Raw genomic sequence first — 24,363 nt, 5'->3', positions numbered from 1 at the left:
GCTGCTGGAAGTGTTCCTTGGAGGCTGTAACTGAGTGTCAAAGCAAGACTCTGCCAATGGGATTGACCAAAGAGGAAAAGGAGAAATGGAGAAGTGGAAAGTACCTCACACTATTGTATCCAACACATTTTAATGCACCAAGTCCACCTGGATTATTTTTCATTATTGGATTAAAAAAAAAAAATCCATGCTCTTTCCCATTTTTTTACAATTGCTTTAGTAATTGTAATTTTTTTTACAATTACTTTTTTTGCAATTACTTAGTTTCTTAATCTGTTTCAGCAAATCTGTTTCCTCACCCTGCAAATGTAGCTGCTTTATAGCTTAAGAAGTAAAGGCCATTTCTCTGCATATGGAGACCAAAGAGAAACCAGCAAGGGGAACACTAACAAAGTCTGTCCCCATCTTGCACTAATTATTATACAAATATCCCAGTGTACTTTGAGTTAGCAAGGCAATTATGCTTGTGACTAACCTAAAACATGTGGTTATTATCACTCAAGTCCAGCCTTTCCACGTTCTTTAACACCATTCTGAGTCCCAGCTGTGAGAGGAGGTGGCCCCATCTGCTGCTGCCATCATGCCCACTCAAGGCAGGGAGAAGAAGCACATGCTGGTCCTCAGAAGCATTTTCCCCACCACCTGTAAACAATGCACAGCTCCCTTGCCCCTCTGAGAGATGCAAGACACCACGTGTGGCTTTCTGCTCATGTCCAGGTTTCCAGATGCAGCTCACACAGGGAGAAAATGCTTCCTTGCCTTGGCTAGAAAAATCCCTTTGCTACTTCCCAGGGGGCTTGGAGAGAAGGATTACACCCTGAGGTTCAAAACCAACTCTCTTCAGACTATCTTCAAGTGTTTGACACCTTTAGCATGTGACAGCAGTGCCTGGAATAATAAGAACCAACCCATGAAATTGCATTTCAACATGTTCAATGTTTCTGGTCTCACAGCTGCTACTAAAAGCAGATCATGGAATATCCTGAGCTGGAAGGGACCTGCAATGATCACGGAGTCCCAGTCCTGGCCTTGCACAGGGCAGCTCCAGGAACCCCACCACGTGCCTGTGAGCAGTGTCCCAATGCTCCTTGGTGCAGTGACTTCTCAACCATGCCCTGCATGAAGATCCTTTTATAACATCCAACCTGAACCTCCCCTGACACAGCTCCACGCTGCTCCCTCTGGTCCTGCATCAAATGGATTGCCAGTTAAATAACCAATGCTACACAAAAATGCGTCTTGGAACTGAATTCTATGGCCAGATCATCTTAGGAGTGATTGTGTCCTTTTCTTTTCTTTTCTTTTTAATCCAACTGCCCTGATGGAAATTTAGAACCTCTCAAACAGGTAACTGAATTCCATTCCAAAAGCCATCTGTGCATTCACGACACTGCATTACTGACACAAAGTGCTGGCTCATTTAGAGACAGCAACATCTGGCTTGATGGGATGTGCCAAAACACATTCTCTTTATTTGATTACACAACAAAATCGATGGTTAAATAGGTGATGGAAATGAGCTGAACAATTTCTGTGTGTTATACTCCCAAAGCCCTGCAGAGCACTGGTCACCTCTAGCTACCACCACAGTCAGGAGAGAGAGCAGCTTTGCCAAAAGGCCACTCAAGGCACCTACAATCTGCCTTTTACTTATTCAGTATTAAAACAGTCTTATTTTACTGCACCCTCAAAATCTCAGCTCCTGATTTCTCAATGTCTCTGTGCTGACAAAAGGATGCTTCCATTGCAGTGCCACAGAAACCATTGCTGGGCTTTGACAGATGAATGGAGGCAGGAGTGGGTCTGCTGTGGTGTGGAAAACACGTCAGCTGAACCTTCCTGCTAAATTGGACCCTGAAGAAAGAATTGCCAAAGTTCTTTTTACCCTACAGTGGTACCTGCAGGAGCAGCACCCACCCCAGTGATGGACCTGCTCACACCTCAGTGTCTCCACAGCCTGTGGTACAAGCTCCCTTGAGCAGGGGAGGGCAGGAAGCTCTCACAGTGAAATTCTGCTCTTCCTGATGCACAGCAAGGAGAAGATGATGTGAGTTTTGCAGGCAGGGAAATACTGGATGCACATGGAAAGGGTGTTGAGTGGTGCTGCTGTTGGAAGAGGTGAAAAGAACTGCTTCTGTCCGTTTTACAACAAAACCTCATTAGGTTGGATTAGCCACAGCTTTGATTGGATTGTTAGCACACAGCTGGTAGTGGGATATGCAACACCATCAATCCTCAGTGACTTAGGTCCATAGCTTATTTTATCCCAGCCACTGCCTGCAAAATCAAATTCTGCCCTTCACTGCACTGGTGTACACCCACAGCACACCAGTACAACCAGCCCAGTGGTCTGAGGATAAAATAAAGGGCACACACACGGACTAACTCCCCAACTTTTAACTTATTTACAACCAGCAATGTGAGCAGGGATGTGAAGTCATGATTACATTTTACTAAAGCCAAGTAAAATCAAGAAAACAAGCACACATGCTCTGCTGGCAGCATGCTACACAGGTTTGAGGAATAAGCATTTCTTGTTCAGTGAAGAAAATTCCTTTCAGCATGTCTCAGGCATTTGGAGATAATGTTCTTCATTTAAACACTGCAATGCTCTCTGTGTATTAGTAATGCACAGATGTCTGTTCAGAGTGATGCCTTGTTCATTTATTATTTGCTTGTTCTGGAAGTTTTCATGTTTGAAGGGGATGAGAAGGTTACATGGTTTTGGTTTTGTTGTTTTTTTTTTTTTTTTATCCTAGGGGAAAAGATTTTCAGATTGTAATGAAAAACAAATGACTCAGTGATGGCGTACAGCATTTCTCTTGTACTATGATTAACTATTGTCAAGAGCACAAAGCAGAAAAAGTAGATATTTTTGTTGTGGTTTACTAGTGACATCCATCAGCAATTTCTGCCAATTATCTCTTCAGTCTCTGTACACAGCCCTCACTCCAGATCAGCAGACAGCAACTTTGCTTACAACCAGGAATCTCAACAACTTCCACCTGTCCTCCCACCCTTGCAATAAAATTAACAAGGAGAACTTAAATTTCACATCCTTTAATTCACTTAGTGTCTGATCAAGGGATGTGCCACCCTACATCCTTGCATCTCAAAACCCTTCCAGAGGAGCAGTTCCAGCCTATTTGAGGCAGTTCCTCCCTAAGGGGAGGGAATCCAAGTTAGACAGTCAAAAAAATCCCCCCCCAGACCTGCATCTCCTTGGCTTTTATAAGTGGGAAATAGTTGATTTCCCACTTATAAGTAGGAAATATAAGTGGGAAATAGCTAAGTAAGTTGCACAAAGGCATCTCCTCACACACTCTCAGACCCCCAGTCTCTGAGATGGGACTTCTCTCATTGATTGCTCCAAGTTTGATGCCTCTATGTGCAACCCTGATAAATACAAGCCTCTAAATGCATCTTTCTGCACATCAGCCACATGTTCTTGTGCTGAAGAACCTGCTCTGAGGTGGAAGCTCTTGTGCCAACCAGCCAATGAGCTGTGCATGGTCTGCACCCAGTGCTGGGTCCCAAAGCCCCTGACCAAGGACAGCAGCACCAACTGGATCAGGCTGCAACAACCCTGGTGTGCAATACCTGCAGCACTAAAAACAACAAGAAAAACAGAAAAAAGACCTTAGCAGGAAGGATGTGAACGTGCTACAGGGTGTAGGCAAGCTGAGGACTGCCTTTTCCAGAGCCCTGAGTGTAAAGGCCACTCTAGAGGACTTCTCAAATTCTATTTTTCTGAAGTAAGTGGCTCCTGTATGTATTGGTCTGGATCAAGGCCTTTCCTCAAAACATATAAAAAGAATTACTAGAAAAACCCAAAATTCCTGTTCAAATCTTTGTTCCATCTACATTTTATTGAAAGTATAGTTTCAAACATTTTTTTTTCTCATTTTAGCCTAACTCTAACAAATGTATCACTGTCTTTTTTTAAGCATAGACAAGGAATTTCATTGATTTGTCAGCAAAAATAGCACACCAGCACCATAGTGGGAGTGTCAGAGCAGACCATGGGAAATAGGCTTTATTTGAGAACATCTGTGGTGGAACTGGCAGCTGAAATATGCATTTTGAAACACAGTGGATGCTCATATTTTTAAGTTACTGGGCATGACAGCATACTTAAGAGTCTGAAGGAATGTAGAAGGGAGAGCTGCAAATGAAGAATGATTTTTATATGTTGAAATCAAAACTTCTACAACACACAATGACCTACCAAAAAAAAAAATTAGGACATCCATTTGGAGCAGAATGTTTGGACTGAATTCTGCTGTCAGAAAATATTGATAAACAATGAAAAAAACAAATGCTGTGTAGAGATCTCAGAATTAACCATGACAGCTCTGGAGGCAGAACACACTGACCTCCTGTGGGGAGGGGATGGACATCTCCTCCTTCAGCACAGAACTTTTCCCAGGCAAAGAGGGGAACAACACCAGGACTTAAGACCCTTTGTCTCCTCCCAGGACTTTTTTTTTTAAAGTTTTTGCTTACAGAAACACTCCTCTGAGACCACCTCAGGGACAACTTCTGAGTGAGACCTTTGGGACTCACACATTCAAAGGGATATCCTTTGCAACATCAGACTACAGAACTTCCCCTCCCCACCCCAGATATACCTGATCCAACATTAATTCAAGCCAATCTCAGGATCAGACCATCTTCCCACCACTCCAGCACTGACTGAGCAAGATAAACACAAATCATTTGATTCAAAGCTGCACACCATCCCATAAAAACCCCCTCTGCTATACATTTTGTAATGAATTATATCAGATGTGCTTCCAGTTGTTTTGCAATTTATACACTCTACTCCAAAGCAAAAGGTTAACAATCTATTAAAAAAATCCTCTGAAAATTAATCTTTTCATTGCTAGAATTTGGTGACATTTCCAAAAATAAACAGACACTCCCAGTTAAATTCTCACTTTTACTTTCAGTGCTGTAACTCAAGAGTAGCTTCAATGCCAGCCACGAGGCTGCTTTGATGTGAAGTTGTTGTGAAAGGAATTTACACCCACCACAGTCCAGATATCACTCAGTTGAACCTCATTAATAAATAATCACAACACAGCTTCTAATTTCAAGAAACACAGCCATAAATCCAGGCTGGTTCATGGATGTCCCAAGATCCAAAAAGCAGCTGTGACACTGACAGACACTCAGCAACACTGGATTTGGGGTTGTATTTATTTCCTACCCAAACTGTTGCCTCTGCTGGGTGCCTCCAGGGAGTGATTCATCCCAGCTCCCTCAGATACCAATCCTGGGAGCTGAATCACCTGCTGCAGGTGCCCAGCTCTCCCAGATTTCCCAGTGCTTACCAAGGCTCACATTTGGATGGATGTGGATGAGTCCAAGGCTGCCTCAGACTCAGGCTATGGCAGCTCTGCAGTGCACTGAGCACATGCTTCAATTTCCTTGCCTGACTTAGAGCCTGGAAAAGAACATTTTCCAGGTAAGCAGCTGGGGCAAAAGTAGGGATTTATCACTGTATTGCTGCATTTTGCAATCCCAGGAGATACTTCCATGTGTTTTCTCCACTGCCCTTGAGGTAATAGCTCTGAGAGGTCTCATCCCTGCCTTTCCATGATGGCATTTTTGGGATAGGTCTCCTCCATGCAATGTCCATGCCACACACCTGGCTGATGCTGGGGAGTGGGGGCTGTCCAGGCTGAGGTGAAGGGATGTTCTCAGAAGGATTTGGTGGCTGTGGTGCCAGCTTGGCACACACCTCACATCCTCACACTCACCCATGCCCCACCACCCTGAGCAGCTCTCTGCTCCATTTCCCTCCACATGAGCAGCACTTTGGACCACTCATCTCCAAGCACTGAGTGTACCTTCCCTACCAAAGGGATCTTCTTGCCTGGATTTCACTCCACTCTCCAGGAGCCAGCAGCTCCTGTGGTTCAATCAGGAGGGATCAGGGATTCACAAAGCTCAGCTGTGTGAAAACTGCCCACCCAGAGCACACTGCTCCCCTGCTCTCCTCCCAGCACACAGCCCCACAGCCCAAGCTGCCCTGGAATCTCTTCCATGTGCCCCCCACCATGCTTGGGAAAGAAAGGAGGGACAGATGCAGTGCTTTTGGGAAGCTGGCTGCCCTATCCCATCAGGATTCCTTGGGAATTCATGCTAAAATCTTTGCTGATCTGTAAAAACTGGCTGCACACATATTTAATGTATGGGTCCAGCATTAATTCAGCTTGGCCAGGTCCATCCTGAGCAAGAACCTTTCCATTTGCAGCCTGTTGGGTATGACAAGTGCTGTCATGTAGTCATTTCCAGTCTATTGCCCTTTCTTCCTATGAAGACTGGATTTTCCCTCTCTCAGGAACCAGGCAGGGCAGTTTTGGCACTGCAGCTGCAGCCTAGCATGGACAGAAGGTTGAGACAGGTCTAAGAGAGGCACCTGGCAGCAGCTGGACTGGTGAAGCTGAAGGCAACCACATCTTGTCTTGGAGCCCTGTGAGGCAGGACAACCTTTAATGTTCTGCATTCCCACCAGGCATGACAAGAGCCTGGTCTGAGCCCTCAGGAAATAAAGAGCAGCAAATCACCCCATTTTACCAGCACAGCCAGCTTACCTGGCCATAACACTGCTCCTAAAAAAAGCAGGGGAGGGTATGAATCACAATATCCCACATCCTAAAGCCTGCTGCTGTGCACCAGCAACAAGCACTCAGCTCCTCCAACTTTCCTTAAGGCGTTTTCCCCTCAAGGAAGAAACAGCAGGTAACTACCAAGCCTGCAGAATTCTAAATATCACACACACAATTCTGAGAAAAACAACACAAACTCCTGTCTGGTCTATCAAACCCCAGCCCTGTCTGTAATTGAAGGCAGCCTGAGCCAGGTAGATCGAAGAACTGCAGGTCACGCTCTGCTGACCAGCACTGGACCGTGGCTCTTGCTTTGTTTTGCTCCTGGATGAATTCAACTCACAAAAAGGAATTACATTTTCATTGCTGGTTGGCTCAAACCACAGACAGTGCACACACCTTGCAATTTTACAGCTCCAGTCCTCACCACACACACACACCTGGTGGGAAAACAGCTCATTTCTGGCACAACAAGCAACTTGGGGAAGTACCAGGCAGAACTTCTTCAGAACATCTGACACTGAGGATTATAAACTCAAATGGTGCAGTTAAAGCCTGAGATTTCTACAGACATTCAAGGCAAAAACTCAAACCTGAACATCAGAAGTGTTTTTAAGAAAGCTTTCCCTTTTGACCTCTGATTTATACAGCATGTACATTTTCAGCACACTGACTTTTATTTGTTTCACTATCAGGGCACTCAAATCTCCTGCTGGACAACATCACCACATTCCCAGTGACTCTGAGGTGTGATGTGAAGTTGATGGGCACTCCTAAAGGAACAAGGATCTCATGTCTGATAAAGAGTGTACAAAAGAATTCCCAGTTTCTATCTTGTATTAAAGAATTGCTTAAGAGCTGACACTTCTGAAAATGAAGGGGGGAAAAAAGCAGTTTAAGGGGACAACTGCTAAGCTGAGCTGAGGGACAGCAAGCACAAAAAAAGTTGGTGCCTCTGTCTTCACAGCAAAACCAATAAATCTAGAGCAGCACAGTAAAATACCCCAGAAAAGCCAATAATATCACATGGACCTAATTTCACATAATTTTAAAAGCCAGAATTGAAGTACAACAACTTTATCTGTTGTTCACATTTCAGCATCAGTTCCTTCACCAGAAATCATTCACACAGCAGTTGAACACAGGCAACAGAAATTTAACTGCCACTTATCCCAGATGATGTTAAAGTGCTAAAAATGCTATCTGAGCATTAATTTAAACACACACACCAACACACACACAACATTTCTGTTACTCTGCACGGAACGGAGCAGGAGGAGCACCCAGAGTGAACTCCTGCCTAGGATGAGATTTACAGAGGGGAAAAAAAGCATTTACCGTCTGGCACAGGCGAGTTTAACTCGGAAACATTGTAAGATGGGAGCGGTGCCACTCTTGCCGAATGTTTCTTCATCCTCTGGAACTGCTCTCCTGCTCCGGCTCACTCTGGCTCACTCTGCATCGCCCTTGGTCCCGAGTACTACAGCAAACACGGGGCTATGGCTGGTGGCTGGATGCTGTTCTGGAGATGCTGCAGGAGCCTACGAGTACTGATTTGCTGTTTCCCTGGGAAACCATTTGCAACACGCTCAAACAATGCTTGACCCCTGCCAACACTTCTCTTTCATTCAATTGTGGAGCGCGGCAGATAAAATATAAATGTATCAGCGGCGGCGCCTGGCGAACTCCAAACCGTGGCAGCCCCTTTGCAGGAAATTGGGATTTCACATCAAATCTCTGCGCTGAGCTGGCAACGCAGACAGGAGATCTCTCAGACAACTGCGAGGGAATTATGCAATGCAATTTTCTGGTTCCTTACACTGTGACAATATACGGATGATTATAGTAATTATTTTAAGTAAACTTTGAATAATGGGAGTCTTATAGAGCTGCTAAATCAGGAATGCCTGGGGCAAAAGAACAGGTGACATCCAGGTCTGTGTCTGATAATAAAGCAGTGGTATTGCAGGAGCCTCTTCTAATACCCTACAAAAATTGTCACAACCAAGACAGATACAGAAATATATATATATAATATATATATAGATATAGAGGCTATGGTTGGTCTACATTTCTTCCTCACTTCCCCTGAGACAGCCAGGACATGTTATGTCCCTCCTTCCCTGACACCTTCTCTCTCTTCTACTTCCTTATTATTGCTATTAATATTTTTGGAAGTTGTTCACTGGGAGCAATGGAAAAGTTTCACTAAGTGAAGCGGTGCCAACCCACACAACTTTGGGAACTCTTAGAAGATCTCAACCCCTTGTGCAACCAGCACTGTGCTGGGAGCTTCCTTTGCCAGGAAGTGGTTACTGACACCTCTAAAGAGCTCTTGCTCCAGAGCTCTTCACCAAGAGATCAACTATCAATTCTTATCCAAGAATTTGTAGGGGGAAACATTTACTGTTTATATTCAAGCTGTTTGCTACAGAACAATGGGAAATAAAAAGGGAATGATCAGAAAGGCAGCTTAGCTCTCCCAGAATCAGCTGGCAAAGTTGCTGAATTTTTAAGGGTACCAGATCTTTTATTTATAGTCTTTGTGCTTCTGACAGCAGCTGAGAGTGGAGATTCTCAGCCCAAGGCTTGGTCTTTCTTCCCCCACTATCCCACCAAAGAGGGAGAAGCCACTGGCTCTAGGGAAGGCCAAAGTGGTTTGAATAGGATGAAGAATAGCTGGGTTAAAATTCTCCATCTTGGGCTTCCTCAAGCAGGGTGCTGGAATCTCACAGGATTTACACAATAATATGTTGTGGCTGTGGTGTGTGTGCAAGAACTGGTCCCTTCCCTAACCCTCAGGGAGGAGAGGGAAGGAAGCAGAGTCCCAGCTGGATCATCCTCAGGATGCAGCCACATCAGAGGCTGGCACACAGGAGAACTGTCCTGGGGTATCCTCATGGAGGAGGCAGCCTGTGACTCCACTGTACCCAGAGGGGTAGGAGGGGATTCTTGGGTCCTTGGATCAACCCACCAGGACATGATCACTTGATCCTGCCCTGCACATTCCTGTAAAGCTGCTCTCTTGTCCCTCTTTGGGGACTGAGTGGCCTCACTTTTCTCTTGGGGTACAGTGACACAGCAGGGAAGACAGAGTGATCAACCCTATGGAATGGAAGGACAAGTACCTCATCCCACTCCCACAGCCATCCCACCCTATGGAAAGGAGGGACAAGTACCTCATCCCACTCCCACAGCCATCCCACCCTATGGAAAGGAGGGACAAGTACCTCATCCCACTCCCACAGCCATCCCACCCTATGGAAAGGAAGGACAAGTACCTCATCCCACTCCCACAGCCATCCCACCCTATGGAAAGGAGGGACAAGCACCTCATCCCACCCCCACAGCCATCCCTCCCAGTGGGACACATCATGGAAGGAGTACAGGGAAGAGAAATGGTCACAGCTGACTGGTTTTCCACCCAGCACATCATGTCCTGAAAGGCTTGGAGATCTCCTTTAGCATCTTCATTATATCCCTGGTGACTCACAAGGCTCTCCACCATGACAGTCTATTCCAAAGCATCAACTGCACTGCCTTGAGCTAACTGGCTTTTACTGCTTATCTGCATTCAGAGGATCTCCAGCACTGTGTAACAACCACCATTCCAGAGGAAATTATCTTCCCAATTTGCAGAAGGAATTTTATCCTCCTGTCCGAAGTGCTGAGAGTCAGCAGAGTTTGTGATAGAGTAATCACCAGTCAAGTAATTGCTGGCACCACAATCACAAGGCTCCCTATTAATACATGTCTAGTCCTTGAGCATTTATACCATATAAACAACATAATAATATAACACAGAGATTGCTTTTAGAAAACCATTTCTGCAAATAGGGGTTTATAATGGAATCATTAATGAACCTTAACAATGGTGAGGATGAAAAGCATGAGACAATGTCAGGCAATTCCAGACATTTCTTCCAGACAATTTCAGCACTAACAACAGAACGTGACTGAATCTAAGAGTTTCTGCCTTTTTTTATTCAAAGGAGAATCAGCCATTGTTTCAACACTAAGTCAGAAGCCATATTCAGCTCCTCAAAGCAATCTTTCAGATCCTCTCCCCAGCCATCTCTGCTTCCTTTTTAGGAAGTTACACAAGAAATAAAGAAGATACAAAACTGCTTAAAACTATGTGGAATTGGTACTTAGAACTTCCATCTAAGACTGCAGTTTGAAAAGCCTCAGTTCTCGGGCCACACAAGAGTGAGCTCTGGCCATCTATTTCTGCTCCTGCATTTCTGCTCTTTCCTCTGTGCTCTCTATCTCTGCTCTACGTGTGCTGAAGAAAAGAATAAAATAATATGGAGTGGAAGAGAGAGGAGGAAGCTCTGTCCCTCTCTGCAATCCACCCACAAGTGCAATGTGATGACTGACTTACCAGGATGACAAAACAGTTACTCCAAGTTACTACTGCAAGACTACAAGTCAACGTGAAATCTGCAGGCCTGTGCCACCTTACTCACCTTGAGTTCATGCAAGGCACCAGACTGGGAAAATATGGGGGCTGCCCTCCAAAATTCAAGACTAAACTAAGTTTCCAGTTACCTTTACAACAGCTCTTCATATGTTGCTGTTTGCTTCAGGTTCTGTGCTTTCAGCCTGGAACATGCTTTAAGTTTTCTTATTCTCAGGGTGATGCTCCTCATAATAAACAATAAATAATAACAGGCTCTGGAGGACAAGTCTGAGGAGAAGCAGCTGAGGGAGCTGGGGGGGAACAGTCTGGAGAAAAGGAGGCTCAGGGGAGACCTTCTGGCTGTGCACAACTCCCTGACAGGAAGGAGGGTGCAGCAGGGGAGGTTGGGCTTTGTTCCCAGGGAACAGGGACAGGACAAGAGGAGATGACCTCAAGTTAAGCCAGGGGAAGTTTAGATTGGCTATTAGGGAAGATTTCTTCATGGAAAGACTTGTCAAGCCCTGGAGCAGGCTGCCCAGGACAATGATTGAGTCCCCATCCCTGGAGGGATTTGAAAGATGTGTGGATCTGACACCTGGGGCCATGGGTTAGTGATGAGCTTGGCAGTACTGGGGGAATGGTTGGAGTCAATGATCTCAGAAGTGTTTTCCAATCTAAATGATTCTTTTATCAATCTACATACCCAATTATTCTCCCTCAGGAGCCCCTATTTGTCAAGGGAGCCTGCAGTGTGAACCACAATCACAGCAGTGTAACTACGCTGTGTAAACAATAACCCAGGCTGCAGGACTGCACCCTCCACACCTGCTCCCAGTTAAGGCAAAAACTGATGGGGCACTCACTGAACTCTGGAGACAGACCAGCACCAGCATTATTGGGAAAGGAAATCAGTGAATAAGGTGTGTCTCAGGACAGATTCCTCATGCCAGCCAAGAGTCCTCGTGCATGGAGCCCTCTGCTCCACATCCCGTTCCCTCCTCCCCACCCTCCCTGCAGCACTCTGTGTCCCTGGGCTCAGTAAATATTCATCCAGACAAGGGCAGGGGGAAGCTGCAAGCTTGCTGACTCACTAACCAGACAGCAAACCAGCCCTGGCAGCAGAGGCAGGACTGGGGAGTGCTGAATCACATCCACTAACAAGCCTTGCACGCTCCCAGCACAGAGGGGCTGATGCTATCAGAACTCACTCTGCTCCTTGGCTTACCCCAGCTCTGCTGGCACTAGTTACTCATACATATTTCAGGGACCAACTGCACAAGTAAAGATTATTTACTCTTCTCTCTGAAGCTGCAATCACAGCTGGAGTTGAACTCCAGGCAATCACAGGTTTTCTGCTCCAGAGAGGATGACAGGTGTGGTGTAACACACCCAAGGAGGGCAGATCATCACAGCTAAAGGAAAACAGATGCATAAGTACCTGGAACAATTAATTTCCATGTTGATAATGAGATCCATCTCATTGGACTTTGGATGCCAAAGTTTGAACCAGCCATACCAACATCTTCATAAAGTGAGTGGTGAGAAAGTGGTAAGGTTAGGAGACAGCTCACAGCCTCCTCTCTTGCAGGTGTGTTATAACCTGGTATTAGTAACTCTGAAGGCACCCACTTCTTCCCCCTGGCTGTGATGGCAGTAATGTGACTTGCTCCCACCTGCTCATTTGGTTTTTAGATACCCTGGGTAGGGAAGATGCTCCCAATGGGAAGCACAGTGTGGGAATGCCTGATAAAGGCATGAAAGTGTTTCTTTGACTTTACCTGATTTTAGAACAGTGCTCTGATCCAAAACTGTGCTGTTTGCTAGTTTTGAACACCACTAGCTACAAGATCCATCTAAAATCCACTTTGCATATGTCCCTGAAGCCAGCAGGTCAGTCCATTCCCAATCACTAGACTGTAAGACTCTCATAAACAAGACTTTTATTGGCTCTTCCAGGCAGAGCCTGTGTTTTAAGATGACAAGCTAAAAGGCCATTATCAAGTTCATTTTATCCCTCTGGAATACAAATTAGATGCAAGATGCAGAAGAGACAAACAGTCAAACTGAGATCAAACCAGATGTATCCTACAAAGGAATTTTTATGTACAGTGAAGTCAAGATTTCAGTTTGAACTTTTACTTTTTTCTAGCAAAATCAGAAACATGCAGCAAATGCTACTTGAACAACTCAATCCAAAACAACTTCCAAGGCTCGCAGAGAAAAGAACCCTTCACCTCTCTGCTGTGCCCAGTCATGTTATATGGATTTTAAAGAATCAAATTCTCAAGTCCTTACTTTGAACTGTCACTGGCTTAAAAACTGTTGGACATCCCTGCTCAGCATTGAGAATATCAGCAAAGCCTTTGACTGCCAGGCAGGGGAGGGTCCTCCAGCCCCACCACAATCACACAGGGTGGACAGGGCTGCTCACACCTTGTCCCTCAGTGCTGCCCTCAATCCCATTGTCCATGTCACCAAAGATGCTAAACCAGATCTAAAAGTGACCCCTCATAAGCAGGTGTGATTAAATTGAGGATGTTCACATAGAAGGCACTCTACATTCTCATATGTTCTGTTCACTGAGGCAAAACTGGACTTTTACCAGAATTTCCTGTATTTTGCAAATGCCAAGAAGTAGAGCAACTCTCTAAAATCTCACCTAATGACTGCAAAAAATAAATACCTACTAAACCTGAAGCCATTTGAATGCCCTTGGGGGCTGCATGTTTGTACACTGATCTCTGCTTGACATTAACACGAGTTGCTACTTTCAGTGAATCAGCCCAAGAACTCACTCTTTAATATCCTGATTTTGTAACAGAAAAACACACTGTGATCTATTTTTAGCCTTCCCTAGCAGGCAAGTCCTGGGAATAAGATAAACAGCACCAGCTAAACATCCCCTCCAAGATGACAATGTGAAGATGTGCAGGAGTGCTGCAGGACAGCAGCTCCCACACCACTGAAACCAGTCCAAAACACTCAGACCACCTATGGGGATTTTGAAGGAATTTTGAATGAGTTAGAGACAGGACCTCAGAGTTTTTTAGATGATGTGGTTTATTTTCTTGTCTTCTACATAGGCAGGAAGGGTGAGCTGGGCTCACATCTTCACTGCATGGCTCAGAAGGTCATGGCTCAGAATTTTAGTTCAAGACCTTTTAAGGATTTATTCACCAATAAAACACTGCCAAGAAGGATATTTATGGTTTTGACCTAATCCTTAAATATTTAATCTTATGGACTCATGCTACAGTGTAAGCTTTCTTAGCCAATCCTGTTGTGACACACAAACCTACAGCACTGCATTCTAAACTCCTTGTTCACCTTTGTAACTACTTTTATTTTATTCTGTATCTTAAACTCTAAAACTCTAAACTTTCCTCCACTTAACAAGTCTCTGCTTTAAACTACAAATCCACATTCTCACTTCTAGCACCTAAGTTTGGAAGCCTCTTCCAAGGTCTCAGATCAAGTCCTGTGTTTAAGTCTGAGCTTTGGCTTACAGGCCCAAAGTTTTGAGAATTCCCTGCATTTTGGAATCCAACAACCACCCACAGCCAGGGCTCTCTTGGCTACTGATGCCTTGGAGTGGCTACCTAGAAAGGAGCCTAGACAAGATTAAGAGAGTAAGAGTAGGTATTTATTAATATAAAACAGGCACCCCTTGGGCAGGCAAAGGGTGCTGAGGGGCTACACCCAGGCTGGATGATGGTCATGAGTTTTTCAGACAATTTTAAGTTTGATCCATTTATACATCAGGGGTTAATCCTCCAATTATAGCTTCAAGTAATGAAGTCATACACCCCCAGTTTCCTTCCCCCCAAAATTCAACTTTTGTTCATACTTTTGGGGCCTCAGGCAGTAGGGTGTCATTGGATTTCAGGCCCAGAGGGATTGTTTTGTCTGACCAAAATGTGAAGACAGTTAACTAACACTTTATATGGAGTTTAGAGTAATGCAGTACAGAATTTAAAAAATCTAAAAGCTAAAATCCTAATGTATCACTACCAGTGGCCAGGTCCTCTGTCAAAGAATGGTTTGGGTTGGGAGGGACCTTTAAATCTCATTTAATTCAGCCCTCTGCAATGAGCAGAGACATCTTCAACTGCATCAGCCACATCACACGTTGGTGTCTCAGCCTAAAGGAAGTCCCACCTTGACCCTGCTTTGTCCAGCTCCTTCCCCTCTGCCTCTGGGCCTAAGAAGATGCACCTGAAACCCAAAAATATCTGATGATTCCCCCACCCTCTCCCTCCACAAGCACTCAAATGACTTGGAAGTACCAACATCTTCTGCTACAGTGCTTTTGGGAAGATTTTTATTTACTAAGTGATTTTATAGACCTGACAAATAGAATGTCCCTGGGAAGCACAAGGAATAAATTTTCAATTAAAATAAACCTTGGGTTTTCTTAATCACGCAAATTTTGAAACATAAACCACCCACCCACAAGGATCAGGAAGTACAGGATGATGTCTCCAGAGCTGGAAAAGCAGCTTCTTAAGCCTTTTATTCTGCTGGAATATGGAAATATCATACAGCAAGAAATATGAAAGTTTTAATGCAATTAAAGACGGAAGGAAAAATATTAATTGTGGGCATGGAGAGCAATTCTTCAATTTTAATAAAAGTCATGCAGTGTTTCATGGAAACAGTAAATGTATCAACTTTGATGCATCTTCAATATTTTGCATCAAAGAAGGAAAAAAAATGTAAGAAAAAAAAATATGGATGTACCCCAAGCAACCTGTGATAGTGGAAGGTGTCCCTGCCCATGGCAGGGGGTTTGAATGAGATGAGCTTTAATGTCCCTTCCAACCCAACCCATTCTGTGATAATTTCAGGCTGACAAAAATATTAAAAAGTTACCTCCAGCATTAGAAACTCATTCCTATTTACAGAAGAATCAGAAGGAAAGGAAAATTGCTCAATGAAAAACCAAAATGGAAATTTTTTCTTCAAGAGGAACTTTATTTCATGTGCACCCTGTAACTGGCCTCAGAGCCTCTGCCAGGCTGGATGGCTCCTTATCCTGAAACACCAAGACAAAATGTGTTTAGGGGCTTTACCCACAGCCTATAAACTGAAATTAGGGGTGGTGAAGAGCAAGAAACTCATGGGGAAGACACAGAAATCTCACCTGGAGCATGCACAGACCTCATTTGAAAAAGCAGAGGTCACCGGACTCCCTAGAACCCAGGTGGGATTTAGGAGACCTTTACGTCCCTTCCAGTCTAACCCATTCTCTGGTTCTGTGATCTGATCATTTGAGAAGCAGTGCTGGCAACATGGCAAGGCCATGAGCTTCTGAAAAACTCAAAATCCAGGCATTCCCCAACCTGCATTTCAAACTCTTTCCACGTTTAAGAGTTTAGGAGAAAGGTTCCTGCTTCACCCTGGCCACTCTGAAACTCCCTGGCAGTAGAACACAGCCCAAGCAGACAACCAGCACTCAGTCTGCTCAATAACAAAGCATAAATCGAGTATCCATTCCAAACACCCAATACAGCCTTTCCAGACAGGATAATAAAATCAGATGCCCAACACTTCTATTGTGGTTTTTTTTTTTCCCAAGGAAAACAGCTTGGATGTAATTGCATGTCAGGTAATTATTTGCCTTCCCAATGTTTTATTAACAAAGCTGCCAAGAGTGAAATAAGCTGTCTCCATTTTCTGGTTCTGCAATTATGAAGTGCCTCTTCTATACCACAAGAGAGCATTTGAGTTGAGAAAACTTCCATTTTGTGCTTGTCATCGTGACTGTAGAGCATGTCAGTGTGGCAGTAAATCACTCCTCATATTTGTTGTGTTTTGGGTAGCCAGCAGTTAATGAGATGGCTTAGGGCTTCTTTCAATACCATAAATCAGAATTGCATAGCAGGCTAGAAATCCAGGGCTGGCCAGTCCCAAAATTTAGCCACCAGCATGTTCCTGTCTAGGCAGGTTCTGTGGTCAGGTAGGAACTTGCATCATCCAACACTGCAACCCCTACCACTCCAGATGGCTTTGGACAGTTCCTTGGATGAAGAAACATAAATAAATTTTAGGGAAAATTACAACAGAAGATGAAGTTTGTTGTCATGTTAGTTGTACTGAATTACCTTTCCAAGCCCTTCTGATTTTAAAGGCTGGGTGCAGAATTCCCAGAGCTTTTGAAGCCAGATCTGAAGCTTCAGCAAAGATGGATGAGAGCAATCAGAAGTCTTAAAAAAACCCCACATCTGTGTGTGGGGTCAAACAACTTCAACAAGAGAGAGGGGAGACAGAAAATCAGAGAACAGCTTGGGTTGAAAGGGACCTTCAAGATCACCTGTTCCAGCCATCCTCATGTGCATTTTCCTGCCCAAAAGAAAAGGTTCATTAGGCATGTCCATGCAGACAAGACCAGGATCAGGAGGCTTTAATTGCATTAATGGGAAGTTCAGTGGGACAGCAGGTCAACTGTTCCACAAGGAGCACAGTGAAGCACTAAATGAGATGATGTCAGGCAGAAAATCCCCACTGCTGGAAGATTTTCAGCCCAGGATGCCCAGGATGAATGGAGTTGAATAGCTCAGTGCAGGTCCATTTTCCAAAGGGTGCTCAGCCATGGCAACAGGCTGCTCAGGGAATTGGTGGAGTCCCCAGCCCTGGAGGGATTTCAAAGCCATGTGGATGTGGCATTTGGGGACATGGGCTGGTGGAGGGTTGGCAGTGTTGGGGAGCAGCTGGACTGGAGGATCTTGGAGGTATTTTCCAACCTAAATCACTCAGTGACTCTGTGACTCAACCTCTATTCATGGAGCTAATAACAAAGAGGTGCTAATAATAAACACCAGCTATTATTAGCTGGGCTGACAAGGAAAACTAGGGTGAAGGGAGCCTGCTGAGAGCTCAGAATGGGTGTCAGAAGTAGAATGTTCTGTAGAATTCCCAGAGAAGCATCCCACCACTGCAGGTGGTGTTTTCCAATCTCTGCAGAACAGGGAACGCAAGACCACTGTTAAAGAAATGTTAGAAAAGCTGTCAGCAAGTACCATTTATTATTCATTATTTGTGTGTCTTCTTTGGCAGGAATGGATACCTGGAAATCAAAACAGCCTCACACCCACCAGCACCAGACACTCACCAGCACCAGACACTCAATTACAGAAGATTCCTGAGGGAAATGTGAAGTCTTGGGAAAGGCTTTTATGGCAGAGCACAAGGGATTCACAGGGTAGGACACAAGCTCTGTGTCCCAGCCTGACACTGAACACACAGAGTTGTAGCTTTTGAAGGAAAAGTGACCAAATCCTGATTCAGGCTGGTTCTGTTTAAGGCCCTCCCTACATTAAGATTAATTTTCAGTAGCTCTTGAGAGTTAAACATAAAATCCGCCTCCCCTTGGTTTCTGCTATTTTATTTAAAAGTGTTTTAATTTTCCACTTTACATGCTGACTTAATTGAAAGGCGCCTTTGCTCAGCAAAATTCCAGCTACATCAATTTAGTGGTGCTGAAATAACAGCCCAAAATCTCAGCTGCAAGACATCAGCCCTGCTCCTCCACAGCCAGGCCTTAGAGTTGGAGGTTGAATAATTGTGGTTATAAAGGCTCACACAAAAAATTTTCCAGCACCCACAGAGCCCTCTGAAATCTGTGATCTGAGTGCCAAAGTCCACCTGCACTCATCAGCAGGGAGGATGCTCATGTGTACCTGGTCCAGCAGAGAGAGATCCCATGTGACTTTAATTTCCCCTCTTTCTTTGCCCCTCAAATCCACTTTTTAGAAAAAAAAAACCAAATAAAACCAGATGACAAATACAGCTAGTAGCAGCCTGAACATAACCAGTGCTGCAGCTCAAGAGAACTGAACTCAAGAGAGTTCAAAAGAACAGTACCAACTTTTTGAATTTTCTAGAGGAAATTATCTGTGAATTACTGGAAAAAAACCAGTAAAATTCTTGTGGTATAGAAATTAAAAATTTGGGTACTCAGAAATCTCCAACCAATTGTGAATGTTTCTTGTCTAATCTTCACATAATCCTCCTTAATACCTTTCAGTGTAAATCTCGGCTATGTGCAACATCTTATTAGCAAGACAATAAAGATAACACAAGAAAAGTCACTGAGCAGCATTAGGGGATTAAGGGAGGATTAAACAGTCGTGACACAAAGAAAATGTTGAAGCTGAGTATTCACCATAATTGGTCTGGTACCTCATACTCTCCCTGGGTCAATTACCCAAGTGTCTGGATGGACTCGATGTGATGAGAGCAGGCAGGACTCAGACACTGTCTCATGACTGGGGATGGTTTCCCAATGTGAGAGAGGGACATGGACTCTGTTCCAAACGACAATCTGAGTGAGGAGGGGACACTTAAACTGGATTTTCTGAAGAAATTCCTCCCTGTGAGGGTGGTGATGCCCTGGCACAGGGTGCCCAGAGAAGCTGTGGCTGCTCCTGGATCCCTGGAAGTGTCCAAGGCCAGAGTGAATGGGGTTTGGAGCAAGCCTGGATAGTGGAATGTGTCCCTGTCCATGGCAGAGACGGAAGTGGATGGTCTTAAAAAGTTAATTCCAACCCATTCTGTGATCTATATCAGAACACATGTAGTAAAAGTGAAACAGGCTTTTCCTGGAGAGATCCTGCATTTCTTGAGGATGATTACACCTCCTAGTAATGTGGTTTTATGGGTACATCTCTTTCCCAGAGAGGAACTGGCAGACCCTGCACTACAGAACTCTTCCAGGGGTACCTGGACAGCTCACCCTCCCCACAGCCATCCCCACCCTGGGCTGGAGAAGCAGGCACACCTCTACAGTGACAGAGGAAGCCCAGTCAGACCAGATTTACCTGGTGGATATGGAAAGTATTTGTATGAAAGATCTCCCCAGGTCCTCAGGCCACTCCCAGAACTGAGTGGTGATTCCAAACAAGGTGGCTCCAAGTGAAACTGCTCCCAGTAAGGAGTTCCCTGCTGCCTCCCAGTTCCCAGGGGAGGTGCCTCGTGAAGGCTGACCTAGAAGAGAGGCTAGATGGAGCTAAAGAATAAAGTAGGGATTTATTAGGAGGCTTCAATGGATCCACCTTGGGCAGCACAAGAGCCCAGCCAGGGCTGCACCCAAGATGAACCAAAATGGTCACAAAATGGACCACAGGTCATGGGGTCTCTCACTTTGATAAGTTCTGATCTGTTACCATATTGGAGTTCATTGTCCAATTCCAGCTCCAGCCCATGCAGTCCCATCCTTCTTGTTTTTCTCTCTTCAGTCCACGGTGTTTGTGCTCTTGGGCCTGAGATTTGGATCATTTGTCCTTGGTTCCCAGCTAGAGAAAGAATTGTTTTGTCTCTCTATTCTGTGAAGAGACCTTACCATCCTCTAATACAAAGCTCAGAATTACACAGTAAAGCAGTAAGGAATCTGAAAAATATAAAAGCTAAAACCTGAGGCACTGGGGGAGTGATGTACCCCTGCTTTCACTGGCTCCCTGATCAAGGTTTTGCAGGAGCTGAGATCTGCACCAGCAAGATCCAGTGGCCATCCACAGCCTTGAAAGGTGCACTCTACCCTTTTAAAAATCCACCCTGGATCTGAAATAAATTCTTACTCAATACTTAAAATCAAGCCTATTTACTGCCACAGAGCACAGTATTGATCTGGCCCTGGTTGAACTTGTCAGAGGTAAATCAGAGTCTGTGGCAGGATTCTGTGGAGTTTTTGCAAAGCCCATCTCTTGTTAGAGAACGAGCCGTGCTCTCAGGACTCAGTCCCCAACAATAATTGTGGCACCCGAGGGTTCCTTTACATCCCCTGCTGACTACTGGCACCTTCAAGGCTCTCTGCTCACAGTACCTGATTGTCATGGATTATCAGAGATTATTTGGCCAGAGCAGGCCAAATACACATTCCCTGAGAGATTCAGCAGGGGAAACACAACTTTCCACAGGCTGTGGGACAGAGCTCACTCAGCTCTTATTTCTAAATACCTAAGAGGGCTTGCCCCTTTTTTCCAAATCTTTCAGCACCTGAAATCCATGTCAGTAAAAAGACAGGATTTTTAAAGACCTTTTTTTCTTCCCCCGATGACTGCCTGGCAGTGTTTTACCCCAGCCTTGGAGTAAGTCAGAGCACAGCAGCTGAAATCCAGCATTTCTGAATAAACACCACATCCTGCTCTCTGCACCAGTGCACAAAAGGGCTCCTCCCAGTAAATGCTTTCTGGGGGACATGGGGACCATGATTAATCATAGAATAACAGAATCAAAGTCATTAAGGTTGGAACTCTCATGGAGTCCAACCATTAACCCAGAACCACTGTGTTCACCTGTCCACAGCTGCCACCTCCACATGTATTTTGAACATTTTCAGGGATGGTGATTCCACTGCTGCCCTGGGCAGCCTATTCCAAATCCTGACCACCCTTTTAGTGAAGAATTTTTTCCTAATACCCAATGTAAACATCCCTTGTGACAACTTGAGGCCATTTCCTCTGGTCCTGCCACTTGCTACGTGGGAGAAGGAACCAACCCCCACCTGGCTACAGCTTTGTGACAGAAAGCAGCACCCCAGGGATAATGGGAATGCAGGAAGATGGTGCAGAGGTCCTGGAAGAGCACACAGACTCTTCTGCTTCCTATAGATGTGTCTTGACAGCAAGAAAACCTTGGATTAGTTTTCCCATGCACGTAAAATGCCTGCAGGCCTCTCTCTGCAGGAACTTGGTACAAATGCAGATTCCTGGCTGGCTCAGTCAGACTGAACACACTTTCTACTCTCTCCACCAAAACTTCAAGAGCATGAAATAAGGAAAAAAAAAGGAAAAAGGGGAAAACAGATCTCCATGTGTCACACTCACCTGAGCCTCCCCAGCTTGCAGCTCACCCAGCAACTCAGGTCTGTATTCAGTGGGCACAAAAACTGCTCTAATGATTCAGAGTACCCAATGAACTTTCCCTGGGGACCTCCGAGTCACCCTGTTCTGCTCCAGCTCTGTTACAAGTGGAGCTGGCTGACCTCCCTCATACCATGCTCTCTTTTGAGCAGCAGCTTTTCCCTCAGGGATTGTCCCACCTGTGGAATTTTGAACTGGTTTTACTCCATGATACACCACCCAGGATGGTTTTCCCTGCTCCCAGGAATGCTATTCCAGGAGAGCTTCTCCAGGTCCTCTCCTGGGGTTTGAAGCAACTCAGCATTAACTGTCAATTACTGCAAAAGGATGTTGCAAAGTGTTTCATTTCACCAATACTTTCTCTGTTACATGTGTTCCCCTGTCCCCTGCCCTGTCTGTTGTGGGATCTGGGGTGTTTAACATGACTCTCCTGGATGACAACAGCAATATATAAAAGTATAGAAGAATGTGGGCATTGCTCTGACCCAGGTACAGCATCTTGCACCTGGTCTAGTTAAACTGTGTGAGATTTCCATGCCTGGACCAGGTAACCCCAGAACTGAGGAGTGGTGCTAAGCTGGGCTCTGATTTGGGCAAAAGGAAAGCAGTTTTGAAACTGATCCTCAAACGACCTTGTGATGGCTTTGCTGGGGTAAGAGGGGAGCTGAAAAACAGGAGAAGAACAAATGGCTGAACATGCACAGCCCAGCCCTTTGGCATCAGGGACTAAGCTTGGAAACTGATCATGAAACAGAGCCCTCATTCCTTCCAGAGGAGAACAAGGTCCTGAGTTCCAGGCTCTGGAACTCCTGGTCCTCACCAGACCAGATCCACCCTGAAGGATCCCAGAAGGAGCAGCAGGAGGGGGCTGGCAACAGAGGAAGCTTTCAGAAACCCCACAAGCCAAATTCAGCTTTAACCTCCTCTTTCTGTAATCCCTGCTTGCTTAAAGTAGCTGTGTAAACACTGTTCCCTAAAAGGGAAAAGCTGTGTTGGGAGAGGGTTTGGGAAATGCAGACTGAGGCAGCTGCTCTTCCTCCAGCAGAGCTCAGAGCAGTGGAACAGGGTGCCAAGTACTTCTCTTGGCATAGGAGCACACAGGAGGCATGGTATAAGAAGTTGGAGGCTCTTGAGCTAACAAAGAAAACCTGGTTTGGATACTCTTTCTGCCTGATATTCTGTATATGTTCAGATTTTGTAGAGCAGAGCCCTGGGTTACACAGCTGTAAACAGAGAAATGCAGCAGCCACATCCTCTGAGGCTTTTAATCATCCTCTACCTGTGCCTTCCTAACCAGGGGCACAATTTAATTACAAAAGCACAGCTGCCAAAAACACAGTCAAAAGCCCAGAACTATTTTTTGTGGTGGCAGGTAAAGCAAGTATTTCCCTTTGCAGTGTCAACAAGCATCTATCAAACTGGCCCCTCTTCTGTCATTCCTTCCCTTCCAGCTGCAGCTGCAGCTTCCTCTTATTCTGCTCCCAGGTAATCCACACGTGGGTTTTTTTCCCTAAAGCACAAAGCAAATTGAAAGACAAAAGTGATGTCAGCACTCTGCTGAGATTTGGCCACTCCTTCCACTTGCAGAGCCCTTTTTCCCAACTTATCCCAGAGCAAGATGAACCCATAAGAGAGACTCCAGCAGAAAAAATCCATCACCTCCCTTGATGATGCTCTGTTACATGAGCTGCCAGGGCATGGGTAAAGTTGCCACCAGGACCACACTCTTTGATGATCATCCTGCTGTAATTCTAGAAATTCCTGAACTAGAGAAGATTAATTGTTTCCTGGCCCATTTCCCAACGCCTGCCTGGCTCAGCAGCCTTGGAAGCATGAGGTGAGGGCAGGCTGCAGAGCTGCTGAGCAATCCATCCTTTGGTGCTCAGCAGCATGTGCTGAGAGCTCAAAACCAGGCTGGAAAGCACCGGGCAGGGCTCCTGTCCTGGACTGCCAAGCAAATTGTATTCTATTTGCCATGTGGATAGCAGTGGTCTTCTGTTCAGTGGGCAGTTTTCCTTATCTCTTCCACAACCACTCCTCCCTCTGGGGGGACACCTGCTGCTAACAGGCTATGGAATGTCCCTGCATGGCTGATAAGAATTGTAACATCCCACTGGGAGATGTGAGCCCAGAGGGAGGAGCCAAGCATTCCTACTTGGATATAATCTGGAGATTCTGGAACACCAGTACAGCTTTTTCTCCACTGGATTTCCCAGAGGAACAGCAGCTGCCTCTTCCATTGGACCTTCAGAGGAAGACTACACCTTTTCTACAGGATCCCTGCTCCAGCAGAACCACACCTGACACTGCAGGAGGGCTGCAGCCCCAATTCCAACTGGACTGCTACCAACACCCTGACCAGCAGGGTGTCAGGCTGAGTTCTGACTCTGTCAGTGTTGTTTTGGTTTACTGCATTGTTTATTTTATCTTTTTATTTTCTTCCCTAGTAAAGAACTGTTATTTCTGCTCCCATATTTTTTTGCCT

The 24,363-nt window shown here is 45.2% G+C and overlaps 1 protein-coding gene across 3 annotated transcripts in view; it reads right to left on the bottom strand.

Annotated features, from left to right (window-relative positions):
• Window positions 1–24,363, bottom strand: part of SLC35F4 (solute carrier family 35 member F4) — a 116,355-nt gene that overhangs the window by 27,081 nt on the left and 64,911 nt on the right. Inside the window, exon 1 of one of the 3 annotated variants that reach the window (XM_050975707.1) lies at window positions 7,956–8,031. The exons of the other annotated variants lie outside the window; for them this stretch is intronic. Within the exon in view, the coding sequence (XP_050831664.1) occupies window positions 7,956–8,031 (76 nt within the window). Of the gene's footprint in view, window positions 1–7,955; window positions 8,032–24,363 lie in introns of those variants that run through there. 3 annotated transcript variants of the gene reach the window in all.

Source organism: Serinus canaria, chromosome 5 (genome assembly GCF_022539315.1).
Source record: "Serinus canaria isolate serCan28SL12 chromosome 5, serCan2020, whole genome shotgun sequence".
Classification (NCBI taxonomy): domain Eukaryota; kingdom Metazoa; phylum Chordata; class Aves; order Passeriformes; family Fringillidae; genus Serinus; species Serinus canaria.
Note: the sequence above shows the minus strand (reverse complement) of the source record. Positions and strands in the feature narration are given on the sequence as shown.